Raw genomic sequence first — 20,331 nt, forward strand, 5'->3', positions numbered from 1 at the left:
CCGCTCGCCCGCCTCGTTCGGGGCCGGGGTCTCGGCGCCGCCCCGCCGGGCGGGGGCGGCGCGGCTGGGCGCGGCCGCGCCGGGAACTGGAAAGCGAAACTTAGGGCGGGGGCGGCTCCGTCGGCGCCGGAGCTGTCGGCACTTGCGGCGGAGCAGGCCCGGGGCTCTGCCGGCGGCCGCGGCAGCGCGCCGGGGACAGGGGTGAGCTCCGAGCACGACGGCGCCGGTTTTCTTCTCGCGGCGCAGGTGCGGTTCAGGCCCGGAGCACAGAGCAGCGCTCTCGCCCCGGGCAGCCGCGGGGCCCCGGCGGAGGCAGCACCGGGGCCCTGAGCGATGGATGGCGCCGGGCAGGAGCCTCGTTCTTGGCAGTCCCGACCTGGCGAAAGAGGTAAGAGCTGTGCGGTTGATGCAGGGCAGCGAGTCACAGAGGAGCTGGGGAATGATGTGCTACAGTGTGACCCATTCTTTCCTTGCCTGTGTACGTGCAGTATAATTTCCTCTGATGTATAAGTTCTTGCATTTCCTTATTTGCCCCCCAAATTCTGGTCGGGGCCCTTAAAGTGATGATATGTTGCAACAATCTCTTTACTAATTTGTTCTGCTAGTATTCAGTGCTTCTCTGAGTATTCAGTTGAGGACTTGATAAAGACTATACAGCGTGTGCTCTCTGATATTGTGAGGGGTCAGGCTTTGTTCAAAAGGTCTGTTTTTTACCTGTGCTATATAAAGAAGGAGCTAGCTGCTGCTACTTTTTTCATTATTTAAATGACAGCTAATTTTGGAGGAAGTCTTGTCCAGTGTAGGAAAATTCTTCTCCAGTCTTTCTTAATTCTGCTTTCTGGACTGTAGAAAAGGTGTTATTTTCTTAGTGTCCTCAAGACTTAACAGCATAAATGAACTCTAGGCATGGCTCTTTTTTTTTTTTTTTTTTTTCCCCCTTCTTCTCTGTGTGGTCAGAAAAAAGGGTACCAAGGAAACACCAACATAAAGGCCTGGGTGTGAAATGCTCTTTTTCTTCTTTTTCTTCTTCTTTTTCTTCTTCTTTTTCTTCTTCTTTTTCTTCTTCTTTTTCTTCTTCTTTTTCTTCTTCTTTTTCTTCTTCTTTTTCTTCTTCTTTTTCTTCTTCTTTTTCTTCTTCTTTTTCTTCTCCTTTTTCTTCTCCTTTTTCTTCTCCTTTTTCTTCTCCTTTTTCTTCTCCTTTTTCTTCTCCTTTTTCTTCTCCTTTTTCTTCTCCTTTTTCTTCTCCTTTTTCTTCTCCTTTTTCTTCTCCTTTTTCTTCTCCTTTTTCTTCTCCTTTTTCTTCTCCTTTTTCTTCTCCTTTTTCTTCTCCTTTTTCTTCTCCTTTTTCTTCTCCTTTTTCTTCTCCTTTTTCTTCTCCTTTTTCTTCTCCTTTTTCTTCTCCTTTTTCTTCTCCTTTTTCTTCTCCTTTTTCTTCTCCTTTTTCTTCTCCTTTTTCTTCTCCTTTTTCTTCTCCTTTTTCTTCTCCTTTTTCTTCTCCTTTTTCTTCTCCTTTTTCTTCTCCTTTTTCTTCTCCTTTTTCTTCTCCTTTTTCTTCTCCTTTTTCTTCTCCTTTTTCTTCTCCTTTTTCTTCTCCTTTTTCTTCTCCTTTTTCTTCTCCTTTTTCTTCTCCTTTTTCTTCTCCTTTTTCTTCTCCTTTTTCTTCTCCTTTTTCTTCTCCTTTTTCTTCTCCTTTTTCTTCTCCTTTTTCTTCTCCTTTTTCTTCTCCTTTTTCTTCTCCTTTTTCTTCTCCTTTTTCTTCTCCTTTTTCTTCTCCTTTTTCTTCTCCTTTTTCTTCTCCTTTTTCTTCTCCTTTTTCTTCTCCTTTTTCTTCTCCTTTTTCTTCTCCTTTTTCTTCTCCTTTTTCTTCTCCTTTTTCTTCTCCTTTTTCTTCTCCTTTTTCTTCTCCTTTTTCTTCTCCTTTTTCTTCTCCTTTTTCTTCTCCTTTTTCTTCTCCTTTTTCTTCTCCTTTTTCTTCTCCTTTTTCTTCTCCTTTTTCTTCTCCTTTTTCTTCTCCTTTTTCTTCTCCTTTTTCTTCTCCTTTTTCTTCTCCTTTTTCTTCTCCTTTTTCTTCTCCTTTTTCTTCTCCTTTTTCTTCTCCTTTTTCTTCTCCTTTTTCTTCTCCTTTTTCTTCTCCTTTTTCTTCTCCTTTTTCTTCTCCTTTTTCTTCTCCTTTTTCTTCTCCTTTTTCTTCTCCTTTTTCTTCTCCTTTTTCTTCTCCTTTTTCTTCTCCTTTTTCTTCTCCTTTTTCTTCTCCTTTTTCTTCTCCTTTTTCTTCTCCTTTTTCTTCTCCTTTTTCTTCTCCTTTTTCTTCTCCTTTTTCTTCTCCTTTTTCTTCTCCTTTTTCTTCTCCTTTTTCTTCTCCTTTTTCTTCTCCTTTTTCTTCTCCTTTTTCTTCTCCTTTTTCTTCTCCTTTTTCTTCTCCTTTTTCTTCTCCTTTTTCTTCTCCTTTTTCTTCTCCTTTTTCTTCTCCTTTTTCTTCTCCTTTTTCTTCTCCTTTTTCTTCTCCTTTTTCTTCTCCTTTTTCTTCTCCTTTTTCTTCTCCTTTTTCTTCTCCTTTTTCTTCTCCTTTTTCTTCTCCTTTTTCTTCTCCTTTTTCTTCTCCTTTTTCTTCTCCTTTTTCTTCTCCTTTTTCTTCTCCTTTTTCTTCTCCTTTTTCTTCTCCTTTTTCTTCTCCTTTTTCTTCTCCTTTTTCTTCTCCTTTTTCTTCTCCTTTTTCTTCTCCTTTTTCTTCTCCTTTTTCTTCTCCTTTTTCTTCTCCTTTTTCTTCTCCTTTTTCTTCTCCTTTTTCTTCTCCTTTTTCTTCTCCTTTTTCTTCTCCTTTTTCTTCTCCTTTTTCTTCTCCTTTTTCTTCTCCTTTTTCTTCTCCTTTTTCTTCTCCTTTTTCTTCTCCTTTTTCTTCTCCTTTTTCTTCTCCTTTTTCTTCTCCTTTTTCTTCTCCTTTTTCTTCTCCTTTTTCTTCTCCTTTTTCTTCTCCTTTTTCTTCTCCTTTTTCTTCTCCTTTTTCTTCTCCTTTTTCTTCTCCTTTTTCTTCTCCTTTTTCTTCTCCTTTTTCTTCTCCTTTTTCTTCTCCTTTTTCTTCTCCTTTTTCTTCTCCTTTTTCTTCTCCTTTTTCTTCTCCTTTTTCTTCTCCTTTTTCTTCTCCTTTTTCTTCTCCTTTTTCTTCTCCTTTTTCTTCTCCTTTTTCTTCTCCTTTTTCTTCTCCTTTTTCTTCTCCTTTTTCTTCTCCTTTTTCTTCTCCTTTTTCTTCTCCTTTTTCTTCTCCTTTTTCTTCTCCTTTTTCTTCTCCTTTTTCTTCTCCTTTTTCTTCTCCTTTTTCTTCTCCTTTTTCTTCTCCTTTTTCTTCTCCTTTTTCTTCTCCTTTTTCTTCTCCTTTTTCTTCTCCTTTTTCTTCTCCTTTTTCTTCTCCTTTTTCTTCTCCTTTTTCTTCTCCTTTTTCTTCTCCTTTTTCTTCTCCTTTTTCTTCTCCTTTTTCTTCTCCTTTTTCTTCTCCTTTTTCTTCTCCTTTTTCTTCTCCTTTTTCTTCTCCTTTTTCTTCTCCTTTTTCTTCTCCTTTTTCTTCTCCTTTTTCTTCTCCTTTTTCTTCTCCTTTTTCTTCTCCTTTTTCTTCTCCTTTTTCTTCTCCTTTTTCTTCTCCTTTTTCTTCTCCTTTTTCTTCTCCTTTTTCTTCTCCTTTTTCTTCTCCTTTTTCTTCTCCTTTTTCTTCTCCTTTTTCTTCTCCTTTTTCTTCTCCTTTTTCTTCTCCTTTTTCTTCTCCTTTTTCTTCTCCTTTTTCTTCTCCTTTTTCTTCTCCTTTTTCTTCTCCTTTTTCTTCTCCTTTTTCTTCTCCTTTTTCTTCTCCTTTTTCTTCTCCTTTTTCTTCTCCTTTTTCTTCTCCTTTTTCTTCTCCTTTTTCTTCTCCTTTTTCTTCTCCTTTTTCTTCTCCTTTTTCTTCTCCTTTTTCTTCTCCTTTTTCTTCTCCTTTTTCTTCTCCTTTTTCTTCTCCTTTTTCTTCTCCTTTTTCTTCTCCTTTTTCTTCTCCTTTTTCTTCTCCTTTTTCTTCTCCTTTTTCTTCTCCTTTTTCTTCTCCTTTTTCTTCTCCTTTTTCTTCTCCTTTTTCTTCTCCTTTTTCTTCTCCTTTTTCACATGATGCAAGATGTCCAAAATATGCTGACTGCCTGGCCAAAACACTCAGCTTTTATGTTGGGAGGCAAGTTAATATGGTTGACTATAATTAAGAAGTATTTCCTTATCTTTTCTTTGTAGGGCATGCCAATCATCGCTTTACACAAACAAGCAGGGATAGAGTAAATAATGGGTCAGGCCAGGCTCACAAGAGAGCAGCTCAGGCTGGGGAAAACCCCCAGGCTAGTAATTACCCTCTTCTACCTGGGCAAAGAGAGGAGAACTTTGGTGGTACTGGACGGTTCTTCAATCACGGAAGAAGAAACCAAGGTGGACAGGCCAACAGTGGATCCACAGGACACTGGAATGAACAAGAGAATGAGGGAAGGGGAAGGAAGCATCAAGACAGACAAGCACATGAGAGAGCCAGAGGGTCCTGGAATGAGCAAGAAAATGAAGGTAGGGTGAAGAGGTATCAGGGTGGACAAGCACATGAGAGAGCCAGAAGACCCTGGAATGAGCAAGAAAATGAAGGTAGGGTGAAGAGGTATCAGGGTGGACAAACACATGAGAGAGCCAGAGAGCCCTGGAATGAGCAAGAAAATGAAGGTAGGGTGAAGAGGTATCAGGGTGGACAAGCACATGAGAGAGCCAGAGAGCCCTGGAATGAGCAAAAAAATGAGGATAGGGGAAGGAAGCATCAGAGTGGACAAGCCCACGATGGAGCTAGAGGGCTGAGGAATGGGCAGGAAAATGAAGGTAGAGGAAGGAGGATGCAACCTGGGGAGAATCCTCGTTTCCACCAGAACCCTACCCCAGGTGGTGCCCAGCTTAGTGAGCAGCCTCAGCAAACCAAAAGGATTGGCTACAAATTCCTAGAAAGTCTCCTCCAGAAAGACCCTTCCGAAGTTGTCATCACGCTTGCTTCCAGTTTGGGTCTGAAGGAACTTCTTTCCCAGACATCTATGAAACCTACTTTCCTTCAGCTCATCTGTCAGGTGCTTCGAAAAGCATGCAGTTCCCGAATGGATCGGCAGAGTGTCCAGCAGCTTCTTGGAGTGGTGAAGGAATCCAACTTTCTCAAGATCTGCCTGCCGCAGTATGTGTCTGACATGATAACTGAGGCAGTCCCTGCTGTACGACATCAGTACCCTGAGCATATTGGTAACATCATCTCACTTCTTCAGGACCTGATCAGTATTTTCCCAGCCAGCTCTGTACAGAACACCTCTATTCTCTTGACAGTCTTGCCAGCATCCATAAATGCCCTGCGAGCTTCTGGTGTGGACATCACAGAAGAAACAGAGAAGAATCTAAAAAAGGTCCAGATGCTTGTGCAGCACCTGCAGGAGAAGAGACGTGAAGGCACACTAAGGGCTGACAACTATACCCTTATGCAACCTCAGGCTGATGGTCAGGAAGAAACCTATCGTACAATGACCATTTATCCAACATATAATGAGGTACATCATGATGAGAAACCCTTTCTACGCCCCAATATTGTTTCTGGAAGATATGAGAGCACCAGCATTTATCTTGACACTCATTTTCGGCTTCTGAGAGAAGACTTTGTAAGGCCTTTAAGGGAAGGTATCCTGGAGCTTTTGCAGAGCTTTGAGGACAAAGGTTTGAGGAAGAAAAAATTTGATGACATCAGGATCTACTTTGACACACGTATTATTACCCCCCTCTGCTCCTCATCTGGTATCGTTTACAAGGTCCAGTTTGACACAAAGCCATTGAAGTTTGTACGATGGCAGAATTCCAAACGGTTGCTGTATGGATCCCTGGTCTGCATGTCTAAAGATCACTTTGAAACATGTCTTTTTGCTACTGTCTCAAATCGTGATAGTGCAGATCTGGCCCAGGGGATTGTGCAGCTATGTTTTAATACACAGAGCCAGGCACTGCTGGCAGAGGTTCAGCCCTCAGACTCCTTCCTTATGGTAGAGACAACTGCCTACTTTGAGGCCTATCGGCATGTGTTGGAAGGGTTACAGGAAATCCATGAAGAAGATATTCCATTCCAGAAGTACATTGTGGAATGCGATGCACATGTGAAGGAGCCAACATACCTGACAATGGGCACTACCTACAACTTTGCACCCTTGATGGAAGACTCTCCAACAGATGAAGACATGCACCCTGATGGCTTGAGAAGGCAGAGTGTCAATGTTCTAGATTCTAACCAGTGGCCTTCAATGGAAACTTTGAGATTAGATGAATCTCAGATGCAGGCATTGAGTCTTGCACTCACCAAGGAGCTGGCTATTATCCAAGGACCTCCTGGGACTGGTGAGAAACATTTGCTTTAGATCTCTATCATTTAAGAAATTCTACTTGCCTCCCCCAGTTAGGAAGACTAACTCTGAGAAAGTCAGCAGCAGTGTCTCCAAACTTCAGACCCATGCCTAGTGGATGCCTGAGTAGCCCAATTAGTGAGAGCTGTGGGGAAGAAGGTTAAAATATCCTCAAATACCCATATATACCTCTAAGTCAGATAAGATCTTACATATCACTGACCTAATTGCTGGTAGACCCCAGGCCAGGTTTTAGGGTGAAAAAGTTTTCAACTGTCTTTGATACCATGGTGTCTCTAGCTGAGCAACTGCTCTATTAGTCTTCATAGCATGTTAGAATATTGGGAATGTTCAGCTCTGGTCCTCTAGGTGTACAAAGCATTGCAATGGTGACTGCAGGCGCGTGTAAACCCTCTCACAATTGTGGGGAAGGTTGATGAATTTTAACTATTCTAAGTGGTATCTGAACTCAGCAAGCATCCACTGCTTTTGTTCTCCTGGTATCTGAATGTTTCATATACAGCTGACTCTCATATGTGGAGCCAGTGTCTGACCCCGGTTTATTAACCAAAAGGCAGCATTCTTGCAGAACAGACTTGCTCAGTTACAGCCCAGAAAGGATAGCAGCAGTGACATGCTACTTTGTTTACATATTGTAACCTAGCTACCTCTGGGGTAAGATCTTGGTTAGCACAGGTGAGATTTGCAGCCCAGAGGGAAACCTTGTATCTTGTTTTGATTCCTGTGTTTCAAGGCACCCTGTAGAGGGTGGATTACCCTTTTCTGATTCTGAGCTTGTTTTGCAGGGAAGACCTATGTGGGTTTGAAGATTGTTCAGGCTCTCTTGACTAATGAGCATGTGTGGCAAAGCACTGTCCAGAAATCTCCCATCCTTGTAGTGTGTTACACTAACCATGCACTGGATCAGTTCTTAGAAGGTAAGAGTGTCTGCTAAATATGCAGGGGGAAGAGATAGAAATTATAGTATTTGCTCTTTGCTCTAACTGTCCCACTTCTGGACATGACAACATGCCCTTATGGCTTTTGCTACTGACTCCAGCCCCACTGACACACAATAAGAAAGCTGTCAGATCAATCCAGTGTAGAGCTTGTAGTCAAATGCTGCTCTCCCTACCCCTTGACCTGCTGCAGAAAACAGAGCTTGGCTCTTCAGCACTAATATTTCTGTTTGATTCCCAGGAATATACACATTCCAAAAAAGTGGGATGGTGCGTGTTGGGGGAAGAAGCAGCAGTGAGGTCCTGAAACAATTCACCTTGAGGGAGCTGAGGAAGAAGTGTGAATTCCGACGCAACTTGCCAATGCATCTTCGCAGGGCCTACGTGAATGTATGTGCAGTTTGCCAGAGACCATAGGGAACTGGGTTGCCTGTGCATTGGACAAGCTAACTAAACTTCCTCCTCCAGACATGCTCCTTCACCTTGTCTTACACTGAAGTCAGCCTCTTAATCCTTCTGTCCTTGTTCACTTTATCAGTTTCTTGTCCTGCTGTTTCTGAACTTTGTTTATCTGAGTATGATGATGCCTGTCTTCTCTTTGTTATGAGTAGATAACCAGTCAGATGAAACAGGCTGAGCAGGAGCTCCATGAAGGAGCAAAGCACTTGGAGTGCACTACATATGGAGTGCTGCATGAGCGCCACTTGGAAGCATGCATTGCCCCCCAGCACTGGGACAGTCTGATGAGTGGTCTGGTAAGAGAGGTCCCTTTCTTCTGAGTCAAGCAGTCCCAGTGTCTGTTTACTGTATTCCTATGCCCTTTCTGCAAATGAGACTGAGGTTCCCAAGCACACTTTTTTGAGCCTCACTCAGCTAGTAGGAAAGAGAGGAAGTGAATGGCAAGCCATGCCAATTGACTGTAGTCTCTAAAAATGTTGTGGGTTTTTTTTTTTTTTTTTGGGGGGGGGGGGAGAAGGGGGGAGAGGAGGGTTGTTTCTTTTGTTTTTTTGGCCGGAGCTTTAAATTTTGCTTCTTTAAACTGCACTGATTTCAAATGATCTTTATCAATGTAAAAATACAAGAGACCAAAAGAAAGCCCCTTAAACTGAAGGGAAAGAGGGATGCTTTTTCTGAAGATCTGAGCCTGCCCAGGCTTTCTAGCTCTGGATGTCACGCAGGGCACTTTTCCTAATTTTATGCTGCTGCTGGTTGTTGCTTTGACATTATTCTAAGACTCTGAACTGCAATAGATCTGGCTGATTTAACTTTCTTTATACTAGGATGAGGAGGAGTTTTACTACAATGGTTCAATGATTCTGGAGTGGTTGGGCCTTGGTGTAACTGTCTTCACCCAGAGTGCTGCTGAGAACCTAGGGGCTGAGAATCCAGGTAAGAAACTCATCCTCTGTAGGTGTGTCTGCCCAAGCAATGCATGCATGCCAAAGAAAAGACACCGCTACTTAACAAACACTGAAGATACATGATACTGTAAGGGAGTGGAAAGATTATTAACCTTAATTTCCACATGGTGGTCTGACTGCTGCATTGTGATTCTGCCAGAGTGGCTGTGGCTGCCTGCATGTAACTAGTGACTTTCACAGGTGGTCAGCAGCAAAGAGAAGAGGAGCAGGAAGTTGAAGCAGAAGAGGAGCTGTTGGAAATCCCAGAGGAGGCTGACCTGATTCAAGCTGACAGAGTGATTGAGGATGAGGAGACAGCAAAGCCTCGAAGGAGGAAGGAGGAGGCTGTTCATGAACTGGCCAGTGTGCTGCTGGCTATGAAGCTGGAGAACCAAGAAGAAGGAACAGCCCAACCACAGCAGAAGGCTATGCAGTGGGAGGTAACTGCATGCGCTAGCATACCCTGGCTCTGCCTGAGTTTGTAAGGAGTAACATGGGGATGCTAATACAGAAGGAACTTTGTGCTATAACTGCTTGTTTGGGGGGATGGTTCTGCAGATAACTGCTGCTCAGAGGAAGAAAATGAAACAGAAGATGAGAGTTGAGCTCCGTAAACTGAGTGCAATGACAGAGTTGGAGGCCAAGACTATTCGGGATGTGTGGCAACTTGACCTGAGCTCCCGCTGGAGGCTTTACAGGTGACAGTACAGTTTTACAGAGTCTGTAAAGCAAATGTGTCCTAGGACTTTCAGTTTGCAAGCTCCTTCCGTCAATCTGAGGTGTTTCTGTCCATACCTGTTCAGTTCATTACCTGAACATGCTTCTCCCTGTAAGATATTTGTTCTCACTTTGCCTATATTGGCAGGACAGTGTTGTCATCACTGCTCTGTGGGTTGGGGACTGAGTATAGATGGTATTCCTCTCTTGCCCAGGAGACACACAGGAAGTTTTGAACTGACTCTGCTCAAAACTTTCAGATCACTGTCCTGTTCACCTTGCTGTGCATGATAATGGTACTTCCTTCTCAGGCACTGGCTGCAGATGTACCAGGGCTTTATTCGGCGGAGGATTCTGCAGCATGAACAGCAGTACCAGGCAGCAGCAGAGAGGCTGGCAGAACTGAGGCTGCAGGAAGATCTCTGCATTCTCAAAGAGGCTCAAGTTGTGGGGATGACAACTACAGGTACGTGGCAGTTGGGGAACAAACCAGCATCCCACTGTATCCAGTGATGGTAAAAAGGACCTCACTGCCAAAAGATTAGTATCCAGCGCTGCTTGACAGCCTGGGCCAGACTCCACGTTAATCTGAAGCCTTCTTAATCTCTGACTCCCTTTGCAAATGTGGCTATCACAGACAAGCTGTCAGTTAGCTGCGTAAGCAGTTTCTGTTCTTGATCCACTGCTCGTGTCTGAGTTAAACGCAGTTGATATTAGCACTGCTATCTCCACATCACCTTTTAGTGAACACAGGTTGCATGAGTCTTGTAATCCAACCCTTTGGAGAGACAATTTTGGGTTTATTTAGGTGTGTTGATCCATGTGTTGAGCAGGTGTCCTCTGAAGAGAAGGTCAGGAAAAGGCCAAGGCATAGGACTCCAGTCCCACATGCCTTCCCTAATTTTCCTTCCATATAGAAGCCATTCTTGCTATGGTTCTGCTTCAAAGCCCAAAAGGATGAAACTTGGATTGTGGAATCTTGGGAAGACCCTCAGTCTCTTTTGGGACATAACATATCGTGAAACTCCCCACCCTGAAAATTCTCTCATTAAGTAATTATATTCTGCTAAAGCTTATCTTCTCTCCTTGCCCAGGTGCTGCCAAATACCGTCAGATCTTACAAAAAGTGGAGCCACGAATTGTAATTGTAGAAGAAGCAGCAGAGGTGCTGGAGGCTCACACCATTACTACTCTGAGTAAAGCTTGCCAGCATCTCATTCTCATCGGTGATCACCAGCAGGTAACATCTATACCTTTTCACCAAACACCAAATGTGAAAGGTTGCCAAGCCTTACAGCTTCCCAGTTTCCACGGGTGTTATTGGCCCTGTTTCCTGTGGTTCTGGAGTAAGCCTCCCGTGAGACTTGTCTTGTAGTTTAACTATCACAAGTGACATGCGCTTGAATCCAGTTTAGTTGTGACTGTACCTAACCTTGACACTTAGCACTTCTCCAAAAAATCCAGTCTCTGCCTTTCTGCTGGGGACCAGGGTTGCGGGAAAAGGTGATGAGTGAAAAAAATCTTACTATTGCCTAGGAGAAGTGCTAAAAAGTGGACTCCTATCCCTTCTTTTTCAGCTGCAGCCTAGTGCCAATGTGTATGACCTGGCCAAGAACTTCAATCTGGAAGTCTCTCTCTTTGAACGGCTGGTGAAAGTCAATTTCCCCTTTGTCCGCCTGAAATACCAAGTGAGGAGCAGTTCTCAAACATTCTCTTATGGCATTTGCATTTTACCTGGTTTAAATTTACAGTACGTCTAATTTCGTATTTCTGCTCACAGAGCAGCCTAAAAGAAAAGGATGTGCTATTTAATCCTGAGAAGAGTGGTAAGAGCTGTCAAACTGCCATAAACAGTATACTGCTGTTCCAGGCATTTTAACCCTAGCTGACTGGTTATACGCTAATGTGGCCTGCAACACTGTGGTTCCTACACCTTTTAGTGCTACGAACACAGCTTATTGGGGCATCTGAGAGAATGGCAGCGCGAATCTTCTCAGGCTGCCTCCTCCTAAAGTGTTACAACTGTATATTTTGGTATCTGGACAAGTTGATTCTTCCTCCAGCAGTCCTGTATTTAAAATTCTCTAGAAGAGATCATGTAGTGGTTAGGGTGAGGTGCTGGATTTTGTTATGTAGAACCCTGTTCTCCTTAGATTTGCACTGAGACCAGCATGCTTATTGCAACAGCCTTGCCAAATGATTTTCATGGAGGTACTATGGTAACACTCGCCTTATAATTGCTGTTGGAGGGAGGGTTCCCATCTTGATTCTTACTGCAAAGTCACCCTTGTCTTGTATTTGGCCACTGTATTTACAGTGAAACAACAGATTCTTGGCAGGGAAATATGGTGCTTCTTCCTCAAGACTGATATACAGCTGCTTTGTGTTTCAGCACCGCATGCGTCCCGAAATTGCCCGGCTTCTCAGCCCCCATATATACCAGGAGCTGGAGAACCATCCATCTGTCCTGAAATATGAAAACATAAAAGTGAGTTTTCAGTAGTCCAAGCACTTTCCCTCTGTTACTGGCTAAAACAAGTTTCTGTAGAATAATATTTAAGGATTTTAACTTCTTAAATCAAGTTCAGCTAATGAAACTGCTACTTAAATCAAGGAAGCAAGGGATGCAGAATTAGGCATATAACTTGTAACTTTGTCTGGCATTAGTGACTGTGGGCATTGTAAATGGATCTGGTATTGATGACTTTAAAAGAACAGTCAAAAAAGGAAGAGGGACTAAAAGAATTTTGTGTGATTGAAAGCTAGGAAGAAATCTTAAATGAAACTTAAAGTATAATTTGTGAAACTTCCTCATAAGATATGTGACTTATTTGGGTTCTTTGTTTTGGCACCTTTACCTGTACACAAGATCTGCAAACAGGATCTATGCAGCTTAAAAGTATAAATGAATCATTATTGGCTAATGTGTGCAACCAACAGCTAGGATTTAATGATTTATTAAGCTGAGCATTGGTATGCTCGCCTCACCATAAGATGCCTGAAGTGTCTTTGCAAGTCAGGCAGGCATCATTCAGAAGAGGAAGGGTCACAGCCTCTGCTTCTTTAATATTGCTGAGTTTCCATCTTCCACCAACTTCCTGTTTTCTGATATTTATTTCCCTGCCCCACTTCAGTTATGATTTTATACCTTTCCATGTTAGTGCTCATCTTCTTTTATCTTTGAACTAGTAACAATCGTACCTCTGTAATTTTACCTATCCTATCTTGCATAGCCCTGTTCTGCAGACTTTTGCACAGCTCTCTGTCACAACAATTTCCTCGGAATTCTGAGCCAAGGTTACACAGCAATGCTGTGTCCGAGCTAGGTCTTGGATCCTTGGAACCAAAACAACTGAATACCCTGGGACAAAGAATTAGAGGTGGTTACAGAGAGAAGATTACAGTAGCTTAGTCTACTTAGCTCTCTCTTCATGAAAAGACAGTACTTGTTAGTTGAAAGCTCTTTAACTGGATGAGAAAGGTGCTAAAAACCACAGTAGAATGCTGAAGCCAGGCAGGAGAAAATTAACAGTGAGGATGTTTATTTACTGGAATAAGCTATCTAGGAAAGTTGCAGGTGTCCTCTTGGTATCTTCAAATCCAGATCAAGTATTTTGTAGAAGATGCCTTAGTTAAAAATAGCTATTTAGGTCAGGAGAAATAGGGTAAAATTTTGTGATCTCCTATGAGATAAGCTATTCTGGAGAATGTTATGGTCCTATTTGGCCTTAAAACAAACTTGAGATATCAAAACCCATCAAAATTTCATCATCTTAACTAGTACAGTAACCAACAGAGGTGACCATTGAATTAAATTATACAGCAGTTATTGCAACTATGGACATGCTGGAAAGCCAGAGATCTGCATGTGATTCATGAAAAGTGTTCTTTCCTGAAAAAAAGCAGTCTCTATGTTTTGGTGTAACAGGCCAAGAATTCCTTGTGGGTAGAATTCCAGTTAATAGGCAAAAAAAAACGAAGGTCCCCATTAACCCAAGGCAAATGGAAGTTTTAAACAAGTGAGCAGACAACTCACTAAACCCCTGACTACTGAGTAACTACTGGAAATGTCACTAATCAGCTCAAAGTCTCCTCTGATGAATATACTATGGAAATCTAAGAGGCAATTACTTTAAGTATGCAGTAACCACATATTGCAGTCCTCTTCTAAAGAATCTTCTTAGTAAGGGATAATCAGGGATGTGGGAAGGGAGAATTCTGCTGCTGAGATTCTTTTCTTTTGTTCCAGGGGGTCTTATCTAACCTCTTCTTTGTGGAGCATGACTTTCCTGAGCAAGAGATCCAGGAAGGGAAAAGCCACCAGAACCTGCATGAGGCCCAGTTTGTAGTGGAATTGTGCAAGTATTTCTTGTGTCAGGATTATCTACCTTCTCAGATCACCATTCTCACTACCTATACTGGGCAGCTTTCCTGTCTGCGCAAGCTCATGCCAGCCAAGACCTTTGCAGGTGTGAAGGTTCATGTTGTGGATAAATACCAGGGGGAAGAGAATGATATTATCCTGCTGTCACTTGTGCGGAGCAACAAAGAGGAGAGATCAGGGTTCTTGCAGATCTCTAATCGGATATGTGTAGCATTATCCAGAGCTAAGAAAGGGTTGTATTGTATCGGAAATATGAGAATGCTTGGCAAGGTTCCTCTCTGGAGCAAGATCATTCACACCCTCCGGGAGAAAGGCCACATTGGCCGCTCATTGATGCTTTGCTGCCAAAACCACCCAGAAACCAAGACACTGGTATCTGCAGCAGCAGACTTCAGCAAAGTCCCAGAAGGAGGCTGTAGTCGTCCCTGTGAATTTAGGTTGAGTTGTGGACATGTTTGCACAAGGGCATGTCACCCATATGACACACAGCACAAAGAGTATCAGTGCCTGAAGCCTTGTCAAAAGGTGCTTTGTACAGATGGGCATCGCTGTCCGCAGTTGTGTTATGAGCCCTGTGGACCCTGCATGGTGAAAGTAGAGAAAACTATTTCTAAGTGTGGCCACCAACAGATGGTGCCATGCTCTACTCCAGACACTGAGTTTTTTTGCCAAGAACCTTGTCAGAAAAAGTTGAACTGTGGGCACACATGCAACAAATTCTGTGGGCAGGAATGCACTACAGCGTGTCCTGAGCTGGTTACAGTTGCATTGAAATGTGGCCACATCCAGCAAGTGAAGTGCTGGATCACTGAGGAGATGAAACATGGGATGCCTGTGGAATGTAAAACTAAGTGTTCTGTCACACTAGAGTGTGGTCACGTATGCCCAGGTTCCTGTCATACCTGCTTTGAAGGAAGATTTCATAAGCCATGTAACAGGCCTTGCAAGCGCTTCTTAGTCTGCTCCCACAAGTGTCAGCAGCCTTGTACTACCGAATGCCCTCCATGTCAACTGGACTGTCAGAACCACTGCATTCATAGCAGATGTAAAAAGAAATGTGGAGAGAGCTGTTTTCCGTGTGCAGAGCCATGTGAGTGGCGATGTCGGCACTACCAGTGTACCAATCTTTGCTCTGAACCATGCAATAGGCCTCGTTGCAATGTACCGTGCACTAAACTACTGCACTGTGGACACCCTTGTATTGGATTGTGTGGAGAGCCCTGCCCACAGAAGTGCCTTGTCTGTGACCGTGAAGAAGTCACCCAGATCTTTTTTGGCTTTGAGGAAGATCCAGATGCTCGATTTGTACAGCTTGAAGACTGTGGCCATGTCTTTGAGTCCCAAGGCCTTGACCATTATATGGATGAAGATGATGATGTCATCAAGCTGAAAGTGTGCCCTGTCTGTCAGACACCTATTAGAAAGAATTTAAGATATGGCACCATTGTGCAAAGGCGGCTGGATGAGATAGAGAGAGTGAAAGAGAAAATCCAAGGCCCAGTACAGGAAATTGAATCTAGAAGACAAAGCCTACAGGCTGCACTAGCAGGGAATGCTGTTCTGCAGAGGAATCTACCCCTTAAGTACCTTATGCTGGAAGATAAACTAAGGGTCTCTGTTTTATCCACAAAGAGTATTGGACTAATTGAGAACCTGCTTAACTTCTATGAACGTCTAGCTGATCTGACCAATTCTATGAGCAAAATTGATGCAAGTGAGAGGAAAGAACTGAGGAAGCGGCTGGATGAAGTCCAGAAGTGGCTGGATAAGCCGCGCCTCAGTTTTACAGGGCAGGAGCTCTCTGACCTGCAGGTTGAGATTCAGAGACTGACCTACTTGCTGAGTCTCTTGGCAAGGTGCAAAGGTGCAAGCGGGAGGATCACCCCAGCCCTTGCAGAAGAGATTGCTAGTGTGCGTGAGATCCTGGAAGGGACAAAGAAATTTAGAGATGAGGATGAGGCTGTAGTAAAGACTAAACTAGAGAGGCTCTGCAGGGCACTGCCTGTGTCAGGGCTAGGGATCTCTGAAGCAGAGCGGGTGCAGATTGTCAGTGCTGTTGGCTGCTCACCTGGTCACTGGTTCAAGTGCAAAAATGGGCATATCTATGTGATTGGGGAGTGTGGGGGTGCAATGGAGAGGAGCAGGTGCCCCGAATGCCATGAAGCGATCGGGGGCACAAACCACACTCTGGACAGCACCAACAGCCTGGCCCCCGAGATGGATGGGGCAACACACGCGGCCTGGTCCGATACAGCCAACAACCTGCTCAACTTCGAGGAGCTCCGCAGGCTGCTGTAGCGGTGCCCCCGCCGCCGGGGCCGCCGCGCCGCCTCCGCGGGCGCCCCTGTAGCTAATAAAGTGTATCCACGTTCTCTGCGGCTCTCGTCTCTCGGGCCGGGCTCCGCGGCGGGCGTGGCGCGCGGCTGCGCCGTTACCCGGAAGCGGATGTGGCGGCCGGGAGGGAGCGCTGCTGGTCGCGGCGCCGCCATGGAGCCGGCGGGCGCGGGGCCGCGGCGAGCGCGGGAGCCGCTGCGGGACCTGCGGGGAGCGCTGCGCGCGGTGCTGGCGCGGGTCCGAGGTGGGGGCTGGGCCGGGGCAGGGGCCGCGCCGCGCCGCCTCCGGCCTTTCTGAGGTCTCTTTCTGCCTTTGCAGAGGGCGAACCGGGCGAGGGCCGCGAGCCGTTCGAGCCGCAGCGCTTCTGGGACGCGCTCGGTACGGAGCGAGCGGGGGCGCTGCACGGGGCGGTGACGGGGCCGGGCTACGTGCGGGCCGGGTTAGGGCGGTGCTGCGGCCGGGCTGCCGCACGGGGCAGAGCTGGGCCGGGGCAGGGCTGGGGCCGGGCTGCCGCACGGGGCAGAGCTGGGCCGGGGCAAGGCTGGGGCCGGGCTGCCGCACGGGGCAGAGCTGGGCCGGAGCCGGGGCAGGGCTGGGGCCGGGCTGTCGCACGGGGCAGAGCTGGGCCGGAGCCGGGGCAGGGCTGGGGCCGGGCTGCCGCACGGGGCAGAGCTGGGCCGGGGCCGGGGCCGGGGCCGGGGCCGGGCTCGGTCGGGGCGAGGCCACCATGTGGGGCTGGGCTGGGGTGGGTGCCGTGCAGGCACGTTCAGCAGTTTTTGTGGGTAGTGTTAGTGACAGAGCTGGGACTCTGGTGCCGTTACATGACACGGCTATGAGTTACAAGAGACATCACCAGGAAGGTCTCCAGTCAGGGCTCCTGCATTTGTCCTCAGCTTCCTCGTGTCGTTGCTGACAAAGCAGCAGGCAGTATGGAGTAGCTGTCATGACCCAGCTTTTTAAAGGTTTTGGTCTGTGTTAAAGCCTGCTGGCGTGTCCTGGTAAAGGTGTCATGGGCCAGGAGACAAAATGTGATCGTGGATTTCAGAACCGGCCAAGTAAAAAAGTAGAAATGAATGGACAGTTTAGTGTGACACAGCTGCAATGTGGATTTTTTTTCTTCTGCTGTACGGTTTAGCTTATATTCTTGTCGCATTTAGAAACGAGAGACAGTAATCAGCAGGTAGATGTTAGGGCTAAACAGCATCAGAGAAGACATTGCTCATCTAGCTGTTCTGTTTTTTCATGTTTTACTTAAGATCCTGACAAATGTCTTTTTCCTATTGGATCATTTCTAGGTCAGACATTCAAAGCAACATCACAGGAAGCTACAAAGCTGAGTCTGGCATTCTCAAGGCCTCCACTGCCTTCTGTAGAGGTGAGTGAAAGCCTCCACAGAGTGGGAAATTGCAGTGCGTGTGCTAAGTTTCAGATATCTCCTGGCTCACTAGACCAAAACAGAGTGGTTGGATTCAACACAAACGGGGGACATTTGTGTGGACTACATGTTGTAGAATATATTAATCCAGTTCAAGAATTGCCTAAAGAACTGATTTCTGGAGGTTGGGGGAGTATACCAAATAAGTATTCTTATATTCTTTTCTTTAACATCATTTAACATATACAGCTGCTTGCAGGTGAAGACAGTATATTGGGCAATGTGGATCTTATATCTAAGAATGGAATTATTTTTGCTGTTAATTGAGAGAAGTTTTAACACAGTTGTGTTTCAAAGAGGAAAAAAAGAACACAAATTCAGAATAATGATCTAAGCCACTTCTTCCTCTCTGATGCATGACCAGCAGACTAGTGGGTGTTTTCTGTTACCAAATCATGAGGAAACGCATGATGCATACAGTGAGTCTGCAGCTCTAGCGAGTTATTCCATTCTGCACTTGCAGACTTCAGAAACACCTAAATGCTGTAATTTACCATTGTGCTGTACTTGTTTCTTGAGCAAGTTGGCCATTGCTATGCTTCCCTATAGTCTTTTTTCAAAGTAATCTGGATTTAAATGGTTGCTTGTGAGACTTTCTAAATGGAATGCAGTAATGAAATTTTCCTGGTTAATCCTTTTGCCTATCCATTTTCAGGATTGTCAGAAGCTGAGTGAAGATGTCCAAAATGCAATTCTTGCAGTTGCCACAGTTTACTACTCGCTCCCCAAAGGTCAAGGTGAGATAGTAACAGCAGGGCAGTGCCAGTTCTTTCATCACTGTATGATGAAGCCCAGTATTTCAGAGTCTAGTAGGAGACTTGGCATCTACAGGAAAGCAAGTTCTCATGAGCAAAGAGAGTCCCATTGTCAGCTATTCCATAGACCTGCAACATGGTTATGAGTGAACCATTCCACTGTCTACTCCTGTGGATTTCCAGCTGTGAAAGAGTGATAATTTAGGAAGAAGTATAGTTGATTGAGTGTTTGTATTTATAAAACGTTGAGATCTTGCCCGAAGTCCTTTTGAAACTCGAGAACAACATCGCTTCCTTCAAAGTACCTGTAACTTTATATATACCATGTATCTGCATGACTGGAGCTGCCTGTGTATTCATCTTTGGCAATTGCTTTCTGTCATTGCTGTCTTTTTTCTCAATCTCAACCAGGTACTACTCTTCGGAAGATGGTACGAGATGCTACTACTGAGGTAGTGGAAGGAATGATCCAGCTCACAGAAACAATTCTCAATACTCCATTGGAGAGGTAATGCTCTTCCAGAAAGAAGAGAGAAAATGTTACAGGTATACTTGTCAGGGAACAGCAAGTGCAGGCTGCTCCCAAAGGAAAGGGGGGAGCCAGGAGCTGACCATGGTTTTAAGGCAGGCAGAGGCAGTGCCCTCACCAGCAAGGGCCCAGTCTCATAGTATCTGAGTGAGCAGAGCAGGCCTGGTGAAGGTAGCCATGTTCAGTTGAGAGTTCAGATCGTCAGTCAAGTCTATAGCGGCAAGGTGTATTTGAGGTCAAGCTGGAAAATCAAGCCAGCAAGTCAGGGTCAGGTCCTGAAACAGTAACCAGGGTCAGACACAGACCAGTGATTGCCCAGTTGGGTCAGTGGTGAATTGGGCCCAAGGTCAAGCCAGGAAGTCAAGTCAGTGGGTCAGGATCAGGGTCGGAATCGAGGGGGTATGAGACTGGGTGCAGACATAGCTGCTACGCAGCTGTGATGTAGCACAGACAGGGCCCAGCCAGAGAACTTAAAAGCATCTTCTAGGGGAAGGAGGGACTGGGCCTCACTTCTAACTTTCTTCACAGGAGCTCTTATCAGTAAAAGAACTGACCTTGGACTTAGCCAGCTAAACTCTTTAACTGAGCCAGCTAAAGTCCTGGGAGGGTGGAAACCACTCAAGGCCCTGACAGTACTCAGTAACCAAGTGGGGTATCTTTTTGTACAGAGAGAATAGATTTTCATCCTGTCTGTGGCAAGGAAAGAGGCTGGGAGCAGGATTCCCGTGAAGGTGCTGGGGTAGTGTTTGCATTGGTGGGCAGGTTTTGCCCTTGGAGTGGACTGTCCTACACAATGATCACTTGACTTTCTGAAGCTAGTTATCGGAACACTATGCTTCCTGGGAGATATTATGGAACCTCTTTTCACTGATTACAGACCACTGCCCGTAGGCAGAGGTCAGCAATCTCTGATACAGACTACTAATTTGGATAGATTCTGGAAGATATATAAGCACGAGCACCTTGAGAGGCCTCTGTGGAGGTTCCTGCTTCTTTTTCCAAATAGTCATTAAACTCAGTAGGAACCAGCACCTGTTGCTTTGCACAGATGCAACATACCAATGACCAGCTGCTTGGTGACTGCAGAAAAGAAAATCACAATTTAGCAGAACAGTGTTACTGATTCTAACTTTGAGTGGCTCTGGTTTGTTTCAGCTTGTCTCAGGAACAGCTTATATCAACTGGTAGTGTGTGGGAGGCATGTGAGCAAGCATCCAATCTGCCACGAGGTGAGTACTGTGTATGCGAAAAAAAATGGACTAGGATATGTGGTCTTGGAATATCGATGGCCCTTGTGAGGAATATTGTAGCTAACACAATAGAGACTCGCTCATTTTGCAAAACTGTACTATTCTTTGAAGTGTATAAGCTTGGAAGCCAGGTCAGGTTGTTTTCATGGCAGCAACGCAGCTCTGAA

General features: G+C 45.0%; 2 protein-coding genes across 11 annotated transcripts in view; both read left to right on the plus strand.

The window, feature by feature from the left end:
• The first annotated feature begins 207 nt into the window (after nt 1-207).
• ZNFX1 (zinc finger NFX1-type containing 1) lies at nt 208-16,233 on the plus strand. 3 transcript variants are annotated; one of them, XM_013958561.2, is made up of 13 exons: nt 208-388; nt 4,243-6,396; nt 7,208-7,339; nt 7,602-7,750; nt 7,972-8,115; nt 8,641-8,749; nt 8,962-9,200; nt 9,319-9,458; nt 9,789-9,943; nt 10,572-10,717; nt 11,055-11,165; nt 11,870-11,965; nt 13,727-16,233. In XM_013958561.2, exons 1-13 carry the CDS (start codon nt 334-336, stop codon nt 16,157-16,159), a joined length of 6,063 nt encoding a protein of 2,020 aa, XP_013814015.1. In that variant the 5' UTR covers nt 208-333; the 3' UTR covers nt 16,160-16,233. The 3 variants fall into 3 exon arrangements, with proteins under 3 accessions (XP_013814015.1, XP_067163733.1, XP_067163734.1); XM_067307632.1 differs by lacking the exon at nt 11,055-11,165; XM_067307633.1 differs by lacking the exon at nt 7,208-7,339 and having other exon boundaries at nt 209-388.
• An 85-nt stretch (nt 16,234-16,318) lies between these two features.
• The window catches only part of CCNDBP1 (cyclin D1 binding protein 1), a 33,953-nt gene continuing 29,940 nt past the window's right edge, over nt 16,319-20,331 (plus strand). For all 8 annotated transcript variants that reach the window (XR_010886040.1, XM_067307997.1, XM_067307992.1 and 5 more), the window contains exons 1-6: nt 16,319-16,439; nt 16,514-16,573; nt 17,491-17,570; nt 18,286-18,367; nt 18,797-18,893; nt 20,070-20,143. Coding sequence is in view for 7 of the 8 variants with exons in the window: in XM_067307997.1 (XP_067164098.1) it covers nt 16,349-16,439; nt 16,514-16,573; nt 17,491-17,570; nt 18,286-18,367; nt 18,797-18,893; nt 20,070-20,143 (484 nt within the window). In the remaining variant the exon portion in view is untranslated. The remainder of the gene's footprint in view (nt 16,440-16,513; nt 16,574-17,490; nt 17,571-18,285; nt 18,368-18,796; nt 18,894-20,069; nt 20,144-20,331) is intronic.

This window comes from Apteryx mantelli, chromosome 18 (assembly GCF_036417845.1).
Source record: "Apteryx mantelli isolate bAptMan1 chromosome 18, bAptMan1.hap1, whole genome shotgun sequence".
NCBI lineage: Eukaryota > Metazoa > Chordata > Aves > Apterygiformes > Apterygidae > Apteryx > Apteryx mantelli.

Coding starts and splice junctions, on each gene's coding strand:
- ZNFX1 (XM_013958561.2), top strand. CDS start 334: ATGGATGGCGCCGGGCAGGAGCCTCGTTCTTGGCAGTCCCGACCTGGC. Junction 6,397..7,207: donor CCAAGGACCTCCTGGGACTG/GTGAGAAACATT, acceptor CTTGTTTTGCAG/GGAAGACCTATGTGGGTTTG. Junction 10,718..11,054: donor TCATCGGTGATCACCAGCAG/GTAACATCTATA, acceptor CTTCTTTTTCAG/CTGCAGCCTAGTGCCAATGT.